Source organism: Pongo abelii, chromosome 5 (genome assembly GCF_028885655.2).
Source record: "Pongo abelii isolate AG06213 chromosome 5, NHGRI_mPonAbe1-v2.0_pri, whole genome shotgun sequence".
Lineage (NCBI taxonomy): Eukaryota > Metazoa > Chordata > Mammalia > Primates > Hominidae > Pongo > Pongo abelii.
In genome coordinates, this window is record NC_071990.2 from 139,776,274 (window position 1) to 139,793,585 (window position 17,312).

The 17,312-nt window shown below is 42.6% G+C and overlaps 1 protein-coding gene across 3 annotated transcripts in view; it reads left to right on the top strand.

Moving 5' to 3' along the window:
* ARFGEF3 (ARFGEF family member 3) overlaps nucleotides 1–17,312 on the top strand; it is a 186,369-nt gene that overhangs the window by 84,452 nt on the left and 84,605 nt on the right. For 2 of the 3 annotated variants that reach the window (XM_024248772.3, XM_054558214.2), the window contains 4 exons: nucleotides 7,385–7,489; nucleotides 8,959–9,292; nucleotides 15,038–15,150; nucleotides 16,212–17,122. In XM_024248772.3, the coding sequence (XP_024104540.2) occupies nucleotides 7,385–7,489; nucleotides 8,959–9,292; nucleotides 15,038–15,150; nucleotides 16,212–17,122 (1,463 nt within the window). The remainder of the gene's footprint in view (nucleotides 1–7,384; nucleotides 7,490–8,958; nucleotides 9,293–15,037; nucleotides 15,151–16,211; nucleotides 17,123–17,312) is intronic. The other variant, XM_024248774.3, reaches the window with a different exon arrangement.

Below are 17,312 nucleotides of genomic sequence, written 5' to 3' on the forward strand. Positions count from 1 at the left end.
AAAAGTTGTTGCCAAATGGTTTCTTTGTCAATTCTTCTGTTGTTCCTGTAAGTCACCTCTATATTTTGACCAAAGTAAGCTCTCTTTATTGAGGCACTTCAAGGTCAAATAGAAAACAAAATAGTGGTACCAGGGTTGGGGTAGGGGAGAGGAAACGGGGAGACATAAGGCAAAGGATTCAAAGTAGCAAATGTCTACGTTGAATAAGTCTAAAGATCAAATGTACAACATGGGGATTATAGTTATTAATAGTGTATTGTATTCAGGATTTTTGCTAAATGAGTAGCTTACAGCTGCTCTTGCCATTGGGATGTGGATGGGTAGTGGGAGGGAATGAGTAACTGTGTGAGATGATGGATATGTTAATTTGTTTCACTATAGTAACCATTTTACTATATATATAAATCCTATAACATCATGTTGCAAACCTTAAATATGCACAATAAAGTTTATTTTTAAAAATGAAAAAGCCTATATAATACATGGATAGTATAAACCAAAAAGAAATAGCACTTAACTTTTTCCCTACCCCCACCCTCACATTGCTCCCATCCCTGGACCCTGGCAGGCTAGGCAGACAGCAGGTCTGGGCTTCCCCTCGCTCAGGAGGGCTGAGTCCTACAGCAGATGGATGTAAATAGTTCCTGCTGTACCCTGCTTAGGTCCCCATCTTTCCTGACCATGGCGTGTTGGAACAGTGGAGCTGGCACTCAGATCACCATCCTAACTGAGGGCTCTAGCACCAACTGCAGCGACCCCATCTGTAAGGCCCCTATGCCACCTGCTTTGCTTGGGACAGTCCCAGATTATACCTGTTGTGTAATAATTATAATTACCCTCCTTCACTCTCAAAGGTGTTCTGGTTTGGATAGGTCATGTGTTCACTCTACCCATCAGTAACCAGAGGTCTGATCTCTTCTAGTGCTAAGTCCTCCCCATCTCCATCCAGTTCCCCTCCATCATAACACAGACAGCTGGTATAGCAGAGTTGGAATATGTTTCTATTGGCATATTTTCTCCTAAGACCCAATCAAGAGTGGTGTTTAATCACTATTGGCTCAACATTATCTTTGTTGGATTACCTGGGTTAAAACCCACGCTTTGCCCCTTACTGGCATGTGACTTTGGACAAAGATCTGAACCACCCTAAATCTATGTATCCTATAAAGTAATTAATAGACTATTTCTTATGATAATTACTATAATATTGTATAGAATATAATACCAGTAATATAAAACGCATTCATGTTTTTGTAAGATTGAATGAGAAAATTCACTTAAAAAACTGCCAATGCCCATCAGCCAAAGAGCTCCAGGAACACCTAAACTTAACAGGATTCATTTTAGTAACTTCTTATATGAGGAAGCCTGTCCACCATGGGAAACCACAAGACAGTAAAAAGGTGTTAGGAGGGATTGTTATAGGATTTTAACATGAGTTAGGTGACTTAGAATGGGTTAAAAATTGAGCATTCTGTTCAAAGATTGGGTGCTGTCAGAAAGTAGGTGCAATTCTAGCACTGGGCATCTTAATTTTTTCTAGCAGACAGGATGAACAGATGGAAGCTAAAGTTGTCATAGAAGAAGAAGTGGGAGTCTGTCATAGGGGAGAGGGACATTTGTTCATTTTTGTGGTCATACAGAGCCCTTTTAAAAAAGACCTCTGTTCAGGCATGGCTGCTGATTGGCTTTCACCCTGTTGCAGCGCAGTCATGGTGAGTCCTCCTCTGATATTAACCCTGTGAACTTGTTTGTGTTCACCAGGGGACACCACAGCCTCGCCGGTGGCAGCCGGGTACTGCCAGCTGTCGGGGGTGCTTCTCCCTTACCCCTGCTCCACCCCCAGGTCCTAGCATTGGCAGAGAATAGAACAAAGACCACCAGAACTACAAAAAATATAAAGACTATATTTGTTACTTCACAAACAAGGGAAAACTAATTAGCTAAACTTTTCTTCTGAGTAGTTTTCTAAGGGAAAAATCTGGAGCTTTTAAGTGCTAGAAATGTGGGAGAGGCTCATGGTAATTAGGCCAGTTAGTAATTAAAACCTAGCTAGAGGTCAGGAGTTCGAGACCAGCCTGGCCAACATGGTAAAACCCCATCTCTACTAAAAATACAAAAAATTAACCAGGCGTGGTGGCAGGTGCCTATAATCCCAGCTTCTAGGGAGGCTGAGGCAGGAGAATCGCTTGAACCAGGGAGGCAGAGGTTGCAGTGAGCTGAGACTGCGCCATTGCACTCCAGCCTAGACAACAAGAGCAAAACTCTGAAATAAATAAATAAATAAAATAAATAAGTCCCCTAGCCAGCAGGATAAGGCAGAATGAGTCTGTAGGCCCAACACGGATAGGCTTAAAACATACCATTGTTCATTAGTCAGAAAAGAGTCTTAGAGTAGACTAAGAGTCCTAGAGTCTTAGAAAAGAGTCTTAGAGCAGTGAGTGCCTGGCATTTTGGGGTTCAAGTTCATAGTTCAAGTTCATGTTCAAGTTCATGGTTCAAGTTCATGGTGCTTTAAACCTGGATGGCTCCAGCCACCCAGGAACCCCATCAGCTCCAGGAATCTCTCTCATGTAGTAAATATTTGACATACATTTGCTTTAAACTGATTTGTTTGCTTTTAGAATAGTTGCTGCTAAGTCTAGTCATCATACAGTTGAGAACACTGGCTGTGTACATCAGAAATTTGACTGTAGATTGTTAGGAAAATGCATTGTACAAACAAACATTGCAAATGCACACACATACATATTAGAAACTAAAGGTTGTAGATTTCAATCAGTCACTGAAAAAGAAAGCATTTCTTAACCACAGGACTTAAGAATAGGTATTTTGTTTTTGTTTTGTTATTATTATTTTTATTTTTTGAGACAGTCTCACTCTGTCGCCCAGGCTGGAGTGCAGAGTTGTGATCTGGGCTCACCGCAACTTCCATCTCATGGATTCAAACAATTCTCCTGCCTCAGCCTCCTGAGTAGCTGGGACTACAGGCATGCGCCACCACACCCAGCTAATTTTTTATATTTTTGGTAGAGATGGGGTTTCACCATGTTGGCTAGGCTGGTCTCTTGGTGGCTTACTTCTGTAATCCCAGCACTTTGGGAGGCCCAGGTGGGCGGATCACTTGAGGTCAGGAGTTTGAGAATAGGTTTTAAATGGAGAAAATAATTCATGTGCATGTTTCTAGGATTTCTCATTGTACATTGGATCAAAGATGGCTTTAGGCATGTTATTTTAGAGCTTAATGATTTTATAGGATTCTCAGTCTTGTTTGATTTTCCAATACAATTCCCCTGGTCATAGTTCTGCCTCTAGAAATTGATTGCTTTGTATGATTTCGGTATTTGCCATCATGACTCCATTACCCTAAAATGGGGGCCTTTTGCTGAAGATGCTGGGGGCACAGGATGCTTAGCATAGCTGTAAGGGAAGACCTTTATGTTCACCTGGTAAGAGAGTCCCATGCGCCGGCTGCTCTCAGTCTGGTGCTTCTGTTCATTCTCCTTGCTAAGTTTTTACTTGTGTACCATTGTTTCTGATTTTACTAACTTAATTCCTTTATTTCTATTAGCTAAACTTGATGCCTCTTCTACCTTCTGAATAGGTTCTTCCTCTGAAATCACACCAGAATCAGTATTTACTAACCTCAACAGCCATTTCCAAAATCAGTGCCTCTTAGGGCTTTATCTCCGTAGGGGTGTGTGTTCATGATATGCTTGGACTCTTGGGAGGATTCAGAAAATGTATTCAGGTACACAGAACGCTCCCTCGCATGCCTTGGAGATGTGGTATTAATAGAATCCTATGTTAGGCAAGTTGAGTTACATGATGCTTTTTAAATCCAAGAATTTCTGGAAGGATAGTTGGGCTTAGAAAGATACTTACTTATTCTCTGCCTGTTTCCCACCACTCTTTCCCTGCTTCCCTCTCCTCCTAGAACAGAGAATGTTAGAGCGAAACCTATACCAGCGCAGGCTTGGAATAGATGGGACCTGCCAGAGCATTCCCACTGTCTGTCTTAATTCCATTTCACTCCTTACACAATTACTTAATTTCTTCTCTCCTTTCTTTAACTAAATTCAAATCTATTTCTAAGGAAAGCAAAGTCAAAATGGTCAAAACAAAACTCTAAGAACTCCAGAGATACAAAACATGCTAGGCTGCCCTCCCAGTAGCCTTGCCAGGAGGGGTGGCTGCTTCGCCTTCACGGGCTGCAGGTCCACGCCTGAGCGTTGTTCTCCACAGATCGTGCACCTGGGAAGAAGTTCAGTGATGAGCAGTGAATGAGACCAGCAGATGCTCAGCCTGCCAACCATGAAATGCTCACAGAAAAGACCAAGAAAAGTGACTTACAGCCCTCCTAAGTAGACAGATTTTTCCCTCGTGTGTTTTGAAAGAGTTGGCTGGTTTCTAGGTTACTTTTTGCCTTGTGCATTCTACTTATTTGTTTGTATAGGGACAGCTATTACACGCATACACACTGCGTACGTGCATGTGTGTATCTAGTGGAAGGTGCTTACGTTTTAAACAGCTCCTTTAATGGTGTGACTCATGCGTGGCCACGATCATCTGTTTTCCAGACTGCTGCAACCCACAGAAAAGCTGCTGCATTCAGTCTCCAAGGAGACTGTCAGGCCAGTTACCTTGGCAATGCGTTCCCTGTCAGCGAGTCTGATAACCTGGGGGTTGAAGTATTCACCATGGCACACTTTGCCAATAGCTTGATGACTCATAGCTTTTCTATGGACTTATTTCCAATGATTTCAGAAATTGAGAGTCTTTCCTGTCTATAGTTGTTTTCATTTTGTGATGCTGGACTGACAGTTTGAAAGAAAAAGAAATTTTTGAATTGGAGCATTTCATAATTTTTCTTCTTAATAACGGGTCAAGTAATTGGTCAGAATGATTAACCAAGACTACAGTGAAGGCAATCCTTCCAGAAGTGATCTTTAAAATATGGCTTACAATCGATACCATGGACCTCTGATTTGTCCTGTCTACTCTATTCGTCGTAAAGCAAACAAATGGAACATTCTGAAATACAGATCTGGTCTTGTCACTCTTTTACCTCCAAATAAAGTCCAGACATCTTAGCGTGGCCTACAGGACCCTTCCTGATTGGGCCTCTGTCCACCTCTCAGGCTGATACCATGCTCACACCCTGTGCTTTAGCCACAAACCTCTCAGCCCAAATCCCTTCCTCCTCCACCCCCACATTTTGTCACACCTCTTCCTCTGCTTCACCATGACAGTCTCCTACTTCAACTTGAGGATCTACTAAGACAGCGTGTCCTCTGGACATTCTTTCTAAGAAGGTGCTCCTGCCACATGGTCTCATAGAACTTTGTGTTAAGGTATTCATTCACAGTCCTTCCCACCAGTGCTTTATCTACTTGCTTATATGTCTGTCCAGTCCCATAAGAGTGAAGAAACCTGCTGTTTCATGTCAGGAGCTACGTCTTGGTCAAAAGCATAGAGAAGCTTGTAGGACTAGAAGCCTAGAAATGTGAAGTCCTTACCTGGCTCAAGAATGGCTCACCATTTCTTACTCTTCCTCCATCCATCACCTTCCTCTTGGCAAATAGTAATAATTTTTGTGGAGACTCAGCCTTTCCCCATTTCTTCTTCCACCCTCAAGGGGTGTGGTAGACAGAGCTACCACACAGAGTATATCCAAATATAAGTGGCATTCCCTTCTACAGAATAATAACATTATTTAATCATTATACAGCTCTCTTTGGACAAGGGAGATTTTAGAATATGGGTCAGGAACCTTTTTCTATAAAGGACTGCAAACTATCTCTGTCTCTTTGTTTTTGTTTAGTTCTATCAACCTTAAAAGAAAATAAAAACAGTATTTTTAGTGGACAGGCCATGGAAGAATTTTGACAAAGGGCTTTAGAGCATAATATCAGTGTCGGGGTATTTAATGGCACATAAATAAAGGACTCCACCCCTCTCACTATCCTCTGTCTTACAATTGCACGATCTTTCTCAATTTGGCAGTTGTGTGGATGTAACCTCTGGCCTTGGCACTGTCTACTGTTAACTTTTCTTTGCTTCCTTCCTGTCTCTTCAAGTTTCTCGTTGGCCTGTCATGAGCCTTTCTGTTCCTTCCACCACCTTCTCCTGGGGGTAATAGTCTGTTAAAGACACTAGACTTCCTGACTTCCTTTGGACATTTATTTATTTTAAATTAGGAGAAAGAGACACAACCAAAAATTATTTTTATAAGCAAGTTTTTCCTTTTTCTGAGTATTCCCATCTCACATTACTGAGTGAACTCTCTAAAAAAAGGATTTATTATATATTTGCAATAAACATGTCCCTGAAAATTAAATTCTTCCTTAGCCCTATCTGTCAGTCTTGTCACCTGCCTGGATTTTAATACTTTCTGGTAGGCTGGGCAGAGAAGTTAATCTGGATATTAGGAATGTGTTCCCCATAAAGTTGTCTGTTTTCGTCATCTGGCTCTGTTCCTCTATGAGGAACCCCATAATGATAACTTGGACACAAAATAATTTCTCCACTGAAAAATCATGTTTCCTCAATAAGGAAGAAAAGTCTAATGCAAGTTCACAAAGTGTTCACCAATGAAAAGATAATGTGGTAAATGGTTTCTTGAAAGGTTTAGATAATATAAAAATTAGCATTTCTGCCATAAACTATGGACTTTAGTTAATATATCAATTTTTTATTAATTGTGGCAAATGTACTATGCCAATGTAAGATTTAATAATAGGTCCAATATGGTAACTCTGTTTCGTGGTCAGTTTTTCTATAAATCTCCAAGTGCTCTAAAAAGTAAAGTTGATTAGTTAAAAAGAAAAATCACCCCAACTGTATTATCTTGCTGAGGCTGCTGTAACAAAGGGCCATAAACTGAGTACCTTAAACAAGAGTTTATTGTATTACAGTTCTGAAGCCTGTACGTTCAAGATCAAGGCGTCAGTGGGGTTGACTCCTCCTGAGAGATGAGAGAGAAGGATCTCCTCAGGCTTCTTTCCTTGCCTTGTAGATGGCTGTCTTCTCCCCGTGTCTCTTCACACTGTCTTCCCTCAATGAATGTCTCTGTGTCCAAATTTCCATTTCTTTAAGGACAGAGTCATGTTGGATTAGCATCCCCGCTAGTGAACTGAGTCTAACTTGATCACCTCTGTAAGGACCTATCTCCAAATAAAGTCACATTCGGAGGTGCTGGAGATTAGGACTCCAACCTATGAATTTGGGGAGAGAGACACAGTTCAACCCATAACACTAACCTTCCCCCTAAAACTAGCACTTTAGTAACACCTACCATTTTTCCGGGCGTGTTTCCACACATCACCTCTTTAATTTTGCCTCGTCTTTTGTCTGCATTTGTGTCGGTTCTGCTCTTCTGCAGTGACAGCCAGCAGCTGCAGCTTCTCTACCTGGAGTGCATCCTGTCTGTGCTCAGCAGCTCCTCTTCCTCCATGCACCTGCACAGGCGCTTCACGGACCTGATCTGGTGAGCACCCACTCCTGACGCCCCCACGCTGATGCCGACCCAAGGGCTGCTGCTGGCTGTGTCTCTGGGTCCCTCTCCATGAAGTCCATGACCCACCAGTAGTAGTTTCATCTGTGCGTAAATGTCTTAGAGAGAAAGCAGGGAAATTGTGGCCAGGTGCAGTTGTTCACACCTGTAATCTCAGCACTTTGGGAGGCCGAGGCGGGCAGATTGCTTGAGGCTAGAGCTTGAGACCAGCCTGGGCAACATGATGAAACCTCGTCTCTCCTAAAAATACAAAAATAGCTGGGCATGGCGGTTGTGGGCACCTGTAATCCCAGCTTCTTGGAAGGCAGAGGCATGAGAATTGCTTCAACCTGGGAGGTGAAGGTTGCAGTGAGCGGAGATAAAGCCACTGCACTCCAGCCTGGGTGACAGAGCAAGACTCTGTCTCAAAAAATAATAATAATAATTTAAAAATAATAATAAGAGGCCGGGCACAATGGCTCACGCTCCCAGCACTTTGGGAGACCTAGGTGGGCAGATCACAAGGTCAGGAGTTCGAGACTAGCCTGGCCAACACAGTGAAACCCTGTCTCTGCTAAAAATACAAAAATTAGCTGGGCATGGTGGCGGGTGCCTGTAAATCCCAGCTACTTGGGAGGCTGAGGCAGGAGAATCACTTGAACCTGGGAGGCGGAGGTTGCAGTGAGCCGAGATCGCGCCTGGGCAACAAAGCTAGACTCTGTCTCAAAAATATATTATTATAATAATAATAATAATAATAATAAAGCAGATAAATTGCTTTGTTGACATCCATCAGACCAAAATCTGCAGAAAAACCGATGATGATTATGGCAGAATATGCTTCCAGGGCCCTCTTTGGTTTATATCATAGGATCATGAGAGACCAGAACCAGAAAATTTTTCTGTGTTTTCAGCTCGTTCAAAAAGCATATAACTTATGCAGGGGGCAAGAGATACTGAGCTTTACTCCTAGCCCTAGCTCCATCTCAACCCGAATACCAGTCTCTTAATCATAGTCAGAGATTCCCAGAAGTGACAGGCCCCAAAGGCAGCCAGCTGGTTGTTCTCCGCCCCTGGGCTTATCGACAGGAAGGAAGCCAAATGACAGGTGTCAGTATGGAATTTGCAATTAACTTCTCAAATGAGAAATCATTTTGTTATTTATAGTAATGTGAAACTTTATAACAGCCATTTAGCATTTTGAGTCCATTTCTTCACTTATGATGGTTTCTTAATGCTTGTCTTATATTTTATTTCATTCATGCTAGCTCAATTTATGAGGAAAAGTATTGTTGAAATACCTAGAAATGTTAAAGAGAGTTAGAAAACAGGCAAAACGTAGCCAAAAGAAGAAGCAGTAAAGAGCCCCACTCTTGTCATTTCTATGGCATCTGTTTACTTGCAGAGTAAATTTTATCATTTGGCTTGTGGGGAAAGTTACTTTTCTCACCATCTCTTCCCAGGAAAAACCTCTGCCCTGCTCTCATCGTGATCCTGGGGAATCCAATTCATGACAAAACCATCACCTCTGCTCACAGCAGCAGCACCAGTACCAGCCTGGAGTCGGACTCTGCGTCTCCGGGAGTGTCTGACCACGGCCGGGGATCAGGCTGCTCCTGCACTGCGCCGGCCCTGAGCGGACCTGTGGCTCGGACTATCTATTACATCGCAGCCGAGCTGGTCCGGCTGGTGGGGTCCGTGGACTCCATGAAGCCTGTGCTCCAGTCCCTCTACCACCGAGTGCTGCTCTACCCCCCACCCCAGCACCGGGTGGAAGCCATCAAAATAATGAAAGAGGTGAGGAGGCACTGGAGATCGCCACCAGGTTTACAAGGGGGCCTGACCAGCGTTTCGCATACAAGAAGCGCTCAGAAAAGGCTTGCCAATCACTTGCCGGAACTTCATTACTGCCTCATGGTGTCCAGTAACAAATGCTGTCTCTAGAGTCAGTGCATGTGTGCATGTATTGCGAGCCAGGGTAGCAGGGGTCAGTGATGCCCACTGATGCAAAACCATTTGAGAATCGAGCTAGTGCTTGTTAAGACTCTGTTAGATGTGCACCAGACCAGGCCCATGCTGAGAGTTCATTCTTCTACCTTAGGTGCTGTTTGTGCAGATATATGTGTTTATTCGCCTTTGCCAACATTAGATTTCAAAATGATTTTATACTCAGGTTGCACATTATCCAAAAAAAGAGCTCTGCCAGTCTCTGATTGCTAAGAGGAATCCCTTTGTCCCATTCTTTTGCCTCATTTCTCCCAAATGTCATGACCCCAGTGAGAACATAAAGGTTGTCCAGATTGCAGTAGCCATCCCAGTGTGCTACTTCATGGTTTTGAGGCAGAATTAGGGTTATTCTGAAGGTGCTTCAAACAGAGATTCCTCTGCCTTCTCTCAAAGAACCAAAAATAAAAGTCATCAGTGTTTTTGTATTTGTGAATCTGTTCATAAAGGGCAAATTGCATTTCCTTTTGGTATCTCACCCCACCCCCAAAAACCAGAGTTAGCAAAATTCCCTTGTTGATGATTAATTTATTTTAAGCAATCGTTGCTGCCAACCAATATCTGAGAAGTTAAATTTGAATTCTTTCTTGGTGTTTTAATGAGATTTTATGGTAATGAGTATTGGAAAGTTCTGACCCACTATTTCTAGAAATTAAGGAGTAGCCCAGATTTAATGGCTGTTAAGAAAATCTATGAGCCCACGATAATAATTACCATTCTTTTTCTTGCCTACTATATGCCAGACACTTCACATATATTATTTTTTATTCATAATAAATTTGTGAGGTTGTATATCAACTTTTATTTATTTGTTTATTTTGAGACAGGGTCTCACTCTGTTGCCCAGGCTGTAGTGCAGTGGCACAATCACGGCTCAATGCAGCATGGACCTCCTGAGTTCAAGTGTTCCTCCTACCTCTGTCTCCTGAGTAGCTGGGACCACAGCTGCATGACACCACACCTGGCTAATTTTTGTATTTTTTGTAGAGACGTGTTGCCCAGGCTGGTCTCAAACTCCTGAGCTCAAGCCATCCACCCGCCTCAGCCTTCCAAAGTGCTAGGATTACGGGTGTGAGCCACCGTGCCCGGCCATCAATTTTATTTTTACCAATTAAGAATGTTACTTCTTTTCCCCACCAGAGCTTCAGGCAATGGAGATCAAAAGGCCAGCTTTAAGAACTGATCTTCACTAGATGGGCAGATAAAATACAGCTCTGGAGGCTAGTGAGACTAGACCACTCTTCACCACTCAGACAGCAGTGGCCCTTCCCCAGGGTCCTCCCCTACTCCTGTTCAACTTGCATCCTGGAGGGGCAAACGTGGCTTCCTCTGATTGGCACATCCCCAGGAAGATGGGAGAGAGGTGCTAGTGAGGCATGCTGAACTCCTTATCCTAAATTCACCAGTCCGATCAGGGGCTCTTCCTGTACCTGGAAGAAATGAGAGGAAGGGAGAAGAGAGGCCTAGAATTTTACTGCACTGGATGGATGTTCCTCCTCATAGAAGTGTGTTGCCAAAGGAAAAGGAAATTCCCTCCCACAAAGAAACTTAGGCTTTAGGAGGTCAAATGGTTTGCCCAAAGTCCCAAAGAAAAAGAAAAGGTGCAAACCCTGGTCTGGCTGACCCTAATCCCACGGTCTTTTCCTGTATCATCGTTATCACTGGACTTGACTCTCACATTGCAGTGCAAATGACCCCCAGCAGCCCCTTTTTCTTGGTGTTGGAACAGCTGCCCATTTCAGGAGCCTGAGTTTAAGAGTCAGGGTTCAAATCCTCTCTCTGCCACACACTGGCTTTGTGATATAGGTAAATCATTTAACTCTGAACTTAAGAGTTTTCTCATCTGTACATTGTTATAATATTCCAAAGGTTGCAAGTTCAAAATGCACTAAAGTTTGCCTAAGTACTTTGTAAATATCAAGTGCTAAACAAATATGTGGTGTACTTATTGCTATTCTAAGGAAGAGAAAAAACATGGAGGCTGAAAATAGCTGGTTCAATTCTAGCTGGCCTCCCTCTCCTGCCTGTTTTATTCCTTTTGTCTTACTAGATTTATGTCCATAAATCACCACTGTTAACAATTTTCCCATTGCCCAGGGCTCTCTAATGGCTCTTCATTGACTCTCCCATCAAGGCCGAGTTACTGTGCCCAGCTTCTAGAGCCTTCTTCCATCATTTGCATTTTCCATCACCTCCCTGGATACACCTTCATCCCATGTGACTGATCTGCTTTGTTCAATTCCCACCTCCCCACCTCTTCAGGGTTTCCTGTCCCTTATTCCTGTGGGCCATTCCTCCCTCACAGAATTGAGTGGTTAATTGCAACAGGCTAGATACCGCTGCCACTTCACATTAGCTTATTTACAAACTCCCTTAGGAAGATAATATTATGCCCATTTTCCAGATGGGAAAGCTGAGGCTCTGGGGGGAGAAGTGACTTGCCCAAAGTCCTTCATGTTGTGAGTCGTAAGGCTAAGATGGTGAAGCCTGGTGTTCAAAGTATGGCTGCTGCTTTGCTATCAAAATCCTTGTCCTTCATGGCTGGGCTTCCTCAGACCACTGATCAGGTTCTTCTTGAAATTCCATCCCACCATTTAGCAATTGATTATATGTCCCATAACACTGATTGTTTCATAATAGAATGGGGAACAAGCTTCTTGTCTCCTCAACTATACTTTTGTATATAGATTGCTTCAGTATGTTTTCCCCTAGTATTTAACACTATAATGCTTGAATCAAAATAAGTGTTTAGTAACTTTTGACTGACCAACACGTGGACCTGAAGACAAAATGTCTACAAAGAGGCTATTTTATAAGCAGCAGCAACCTTTCTTTTCCCCTCAGAAATGACAGGCACTAGAGCAGTCACTGCCCACAGTAGAGCCACTTGGTACCTGGATGCTAAGTAGATACTTTGTATATGGCATCCATAGGTCTCTAAATGTGCTTTAAATAATTTCCTTTGTATTGCAAAGGGAAGTTAGTTATGTTTTTCTGTTCATCGTAGATGTTCTAGCTTCCCAGGGTCATTTTGCAGAGGTGAGGCTAGAATTTGATGGTAGCACCCAAGTAGCACGTCCAGGCGGTGCTGCCCGAAGGAGCTCAGTAGACTAATTGGGGCCAGGATGTTCTGAAAAGCAGTGCCTCCACTTTATACAACAAAACCAATCGTTTGGGAAAGTTGGTAACCTAGATACCAAAATGTGCAGGGCTTGTGCACACGAAGAAAACCACTGGGTACCCAGGATGTTTGTTTAGCCTTTTGGAGTTTGAAGGCTTGGTATGTTATTTCCTTGTTCTCGTTTTGGTTTGTCACTCTGCCATATGCACTGTGTGCCTGTGGATCAAGGACATACAGGACATTTTTGTTTTTCAAAGCACAGCCCCTTTTCTGTTTCTGATTTCCGCTTAAAATGAACAGTCATGAAAAAGTATACTTTGCTTGCTTTTCTCTCCTATGGCTTGGCTTTAGAAGCCCCCTAGTCTTTATCAGACCTCTGGCCCCCCAGCCACTGATCCCACAACTCTCATTCCCACCTGAAGAAGCTGAGATTAAAACATCTTTCCTTTTAGTTTTTGTTGAGGGTTCTCCAGAAACCTTACTAATCCATCCCTTTCTCTCCAGATTCTGAAGCAATTGAGAAAAGCACAAGACTAATGTGGGAATTAAAATAGATTATCTTGGGAGGCCAAGATGGGCAGATCACCTGAGGTCAGGAGTTCAAGATCAGGCTGGCCAACATGGTGAAACCCCATCTCTACTAAAAGTTCAAAAAAATTAGCCTGGCATGGTGGCACACACCTGTGGTCCCAGCTACTTGGGAGGCTGAGGCAGGAGAATCGCTTGAACCCAGGAGGCGGAGGTTGCAGTGAGCCAAGATTGTGCTGCTGTACTCCAGTCTAGGTGACAGAGTGAGATCTCATCTTTAAAAAAAAAATTATCGAATTTATTACCAGTGAATATCTAATTTATTACTGGTGAAGCTGAATTTTAAATTGTGGTGGGATCCCAGGAGACAGTGAGGTTTTCCACTCTGTCTTTTGGGAATACACTTATCCTTCCAGCAAGAGATGGAGCATCCTGAGGCTCAGAGGGTCCAGCCACGGGGCTGCAGGCCTGTAGAGAGGGAGCGAGAGAGAGAGAGGGAAAGAGAGAGCCTGCCTGACTTTAGCCCCAGCCTTGTCACTCTTTTTTTGATGTCAACAAAAAGTGGAAGCTTCGTTTATGTTCCTTCCAGAGAGCAGAAGTGTTCAATTTCTGTGGTAAGAAAGAAATATGGAAAGACGAAAAGAGGAGAGCTACTTAAAATACAACTTCTTCTATGTAATGGACCTTTTCCTGCTTTGCTTGGCGTATCAATCACTTTGAAGATGAATGGACATACAATAGGACGTCTGCTGCAGACGCACTGCATTAACCATCTTTCCTTGAATCAATTTAGCCTCAAGTTGACATTTTCTATAGACTTCTACCGTATGTATATAAAAATGTGTTAGAAATGAACAATTATGAACAATGTACATTTGAAAACTTGTGAGAAGAAATAAATGGGAGGATATGTATAGCTTTAACTCTTTGTATTAAAAAGCAGAAAACCTTAATGTCCTAATTCTCCAGCTTAGTTAGAAAAAAAGAATAGAATAAATTCAAAGAAAGTAGAAAGGAGGAAAAATAAGGATAACCGAAGAAAGTAATGTGACAAGGAAATATAGGGGATTTTAAAAAGCAGAAAATGTTAGGACTGAAAAAATTAAGAAAATTGAAAAACTGTTCTCAAGAGCAATAAAAAATTTCAAAACAGGTACAAATAAACAGAAATAAAAATGAAAAAAATACCTAACTATAGATATTACACACATTAAAGAAATAAAAGAGGGTATTAAGGCATCTTTAGAACACTATATTTGAAAACCAGGTAAAATGGGTAAGTCCCTAGGAAAAATGCAACTTTTAAAAAGTTGGTTCAAGAAGAAATTGAGGACCTGAATAGTCCTATAATCTTTAGAGAAATGGAGGAACTAGTTAAAGGATTCCCATTAAAATTCTGGCCCCACGTAGCTTTAGAAACAAGTTATACAAGCATTCAAGGAACAGGTAATTCCAATCTTCCATGAACTTTTTCAGTGATAAGAAAGAGGGCATACTTCTCCACCCAGTTTATGAAGCTAGCCGACTTGATACCAAAACAAGACAAAAAGAGTCCAGGAAGGTTATATTATAGGCCAATATTACTAAAGAACAGAGATCCAAGTGTTTTCTAGTTCTGTGCTAGAAAAGATTTTTCAATAATCCCTCTGAGAATTTTCTTTGTCTAAGCCAGCCCTGAGCCGAAGAGCCAGGAGCCTGATACATACCATATGTCAAGAAGAAAACCTAAATCAGTTTTACTAAGATTGGAAGTTCCAAATAATTCTGTTTCTTCTTATACTATATCACTCAGTAGGGAAAGTACATGTTTATTTGATCTCACAATTTAAAAACCTTGTGCTTTTTTGTGATATTCACTTTTCTGTTACTGTTTTACCTTTTTCTTTAAGATACTCGGAAGCCCACAGCGTCTCTGTGACTTGGCAGGACCCAGCTCCACTGAATCAGAGTCCAGAAAAAGATCAATTTCAAAAAGAAAGTCTCATCTGGATCTCCTCAAACTGTATGATATTTATCCTTTTAGGTCTTTATTGAGGCTGCTTTTCTGAAGACTTTTAACTTTGCTTACAAATCCCTGAAATTTTAAAAAATTCTACATTATATGAAATGTGTCTATTTAATAATTCACCCACAAGCTACCTGAGAAGACATATCTCAATTTGTTATAATCATGGAACTTTTTATATTTTCATATTGACTTAAAACCAGATGTACCAAGTGAAATGTACAATAATTATTCATTGGGATTATTTTAGAGAAGAACTTTTGATTTACAATACTGTAGCTATAGGATTTCTTCATATGTAGCCCCCCTAGAAAACTGAATATTATAGGGCTTGTAATAGTTATGTTCACATACATCTGTTCAGGAATATGTTTACTTTATAGAGGAAGGTCCACATTATATAACCATTATAACTATTTTCTATTTGAAACACTGAGCATAATACAAAAGAGAGATTGTTTGGGAAGGTCATGAATACTCATCAGGAGCTTCTATTTGTATCCAAATAAACCAGCGAGCCAAGAGGGAATGTGATTCAATGCAGACCACTTTTTTTTTTTTTTTTTTGTCAGAGTCTTGCTCTGTCACCCAGGCTGGAGTGTAGTGGCACAATCTCGGCTCACTGCAACCTCTGCCTTCCAGGTTCAAATGATTCTCTTGTCTCAGCCTCCTGAGTAGCTGGGATTACAGGCACATACCAACCACACCTGGCTAATTTTTTGTATTTTTAGTAGAGACATGGTTTCACCATGTTGGCCAGGCTGGTCTCAAACTCCTGACCTCAAGTGATCCACCCGCCTCAGCGTCCCAAAGTGCTGGGATTACAGGCGTGAGCCACTGTGCCCGGCCAATGCAGGCCACTTTATCTGAAGATCTTCCTCTGCCCACGTAGGCATGTTTGTTTCTTTTATTCATCGCCCAGACCATTTTGTTTTATGCAAATCAGACTATCTGTTTTGAATACTTTGCTGTTTGCCAGGCTAACACGCTTGTTCCTTTCAGAGATATTTTCTACATTTTATGCATTTATTCCATTTTCTCTTTTGAACACTGTTTAGCATCATGGATGGCATGACGGAAGCATGCATCAAGGGTGGCATCGAAGCTTGCTATGCAGCCGTGTCCTGTGTCTGCACCTTGCTGGGTGCCCTGGATGAGCTCAGCCAGGGGAAGGGCTTGAGTGAAGGTCAGGTGCAACTGCTGCTTCTGCGCCTTGAGGAGCTGAAGGATGGGGCTGAATGGAGCCGAGATTCCATGGAGATCAATGAGGCTGACTTCCGCTGGCAGCGGCGAGTGCTGTCCTCAGAACACACGCCGTGGGAGTTAGGGAACGAGAGGAGCCTTGACATCAGCATCAGTGTCACCACAGACACAGGCCAGACCACTCTCGAGGGAGAGTTGGGTCAGACTACACCCGAGGACCGTTTGGGAAACCACAAGAACAGTCTCAAGTCGCCAGCCATCCCAGAGGGCAAGGAGACGCTGAGCAAAGTATTGGAAACAGAGGCGGTAGACCAGCCAGATGTCGTGCAGAGAAGCCACACGGTCCCTTACCCTGACATAACTAACTTCCTGTCAGTAGACTGCAGGACAAGGTCTTATGGATCTAGGTATAGTGAGAGCAATTTTAGCGTTGATGACCAAGACCTTTCTAGGACAGAGTTTGATTCCTGTGATCAGTACTCTATGGCAGCAGAAAAGGACTCGGGCAGGTCCGACGTGTCGGACATTGGGTCAGACAACTGTTCACTAGCCGATGAAGAGCAGACTCCCCGGGACTGCCTAGGCCACCGGTCCCTGCGAACTGCCGCCCTGTCTCTAAAACTGCTGAAGAACCAGGAGGCGGATCAGCATAGTGCCAGGCTGTTCATACAGTCCCTGGAAGGCCTCCTCCCTCGGCTCCTGGCTCTCTCCAATGTAGAGGAGGTGGACACCGCTCTGCAGAACTTTGCCTCTACTTTCTGCTCAGGTTTGTAAACAATTCTCTGCTGTATAGTCAACAAGATTATTCAGAACAGTTTGCCTTAATGGGCAATTACTATCATGCTTACAGTTTGAAGTGCTCAAAGCATATTAATGAATCTTCAGGTTTCCCCAGTTTAAAGAGGGCGAAGAAATCTAAGACCTATTAGTGGTGGTTTATTTGAATTCTACAGCAG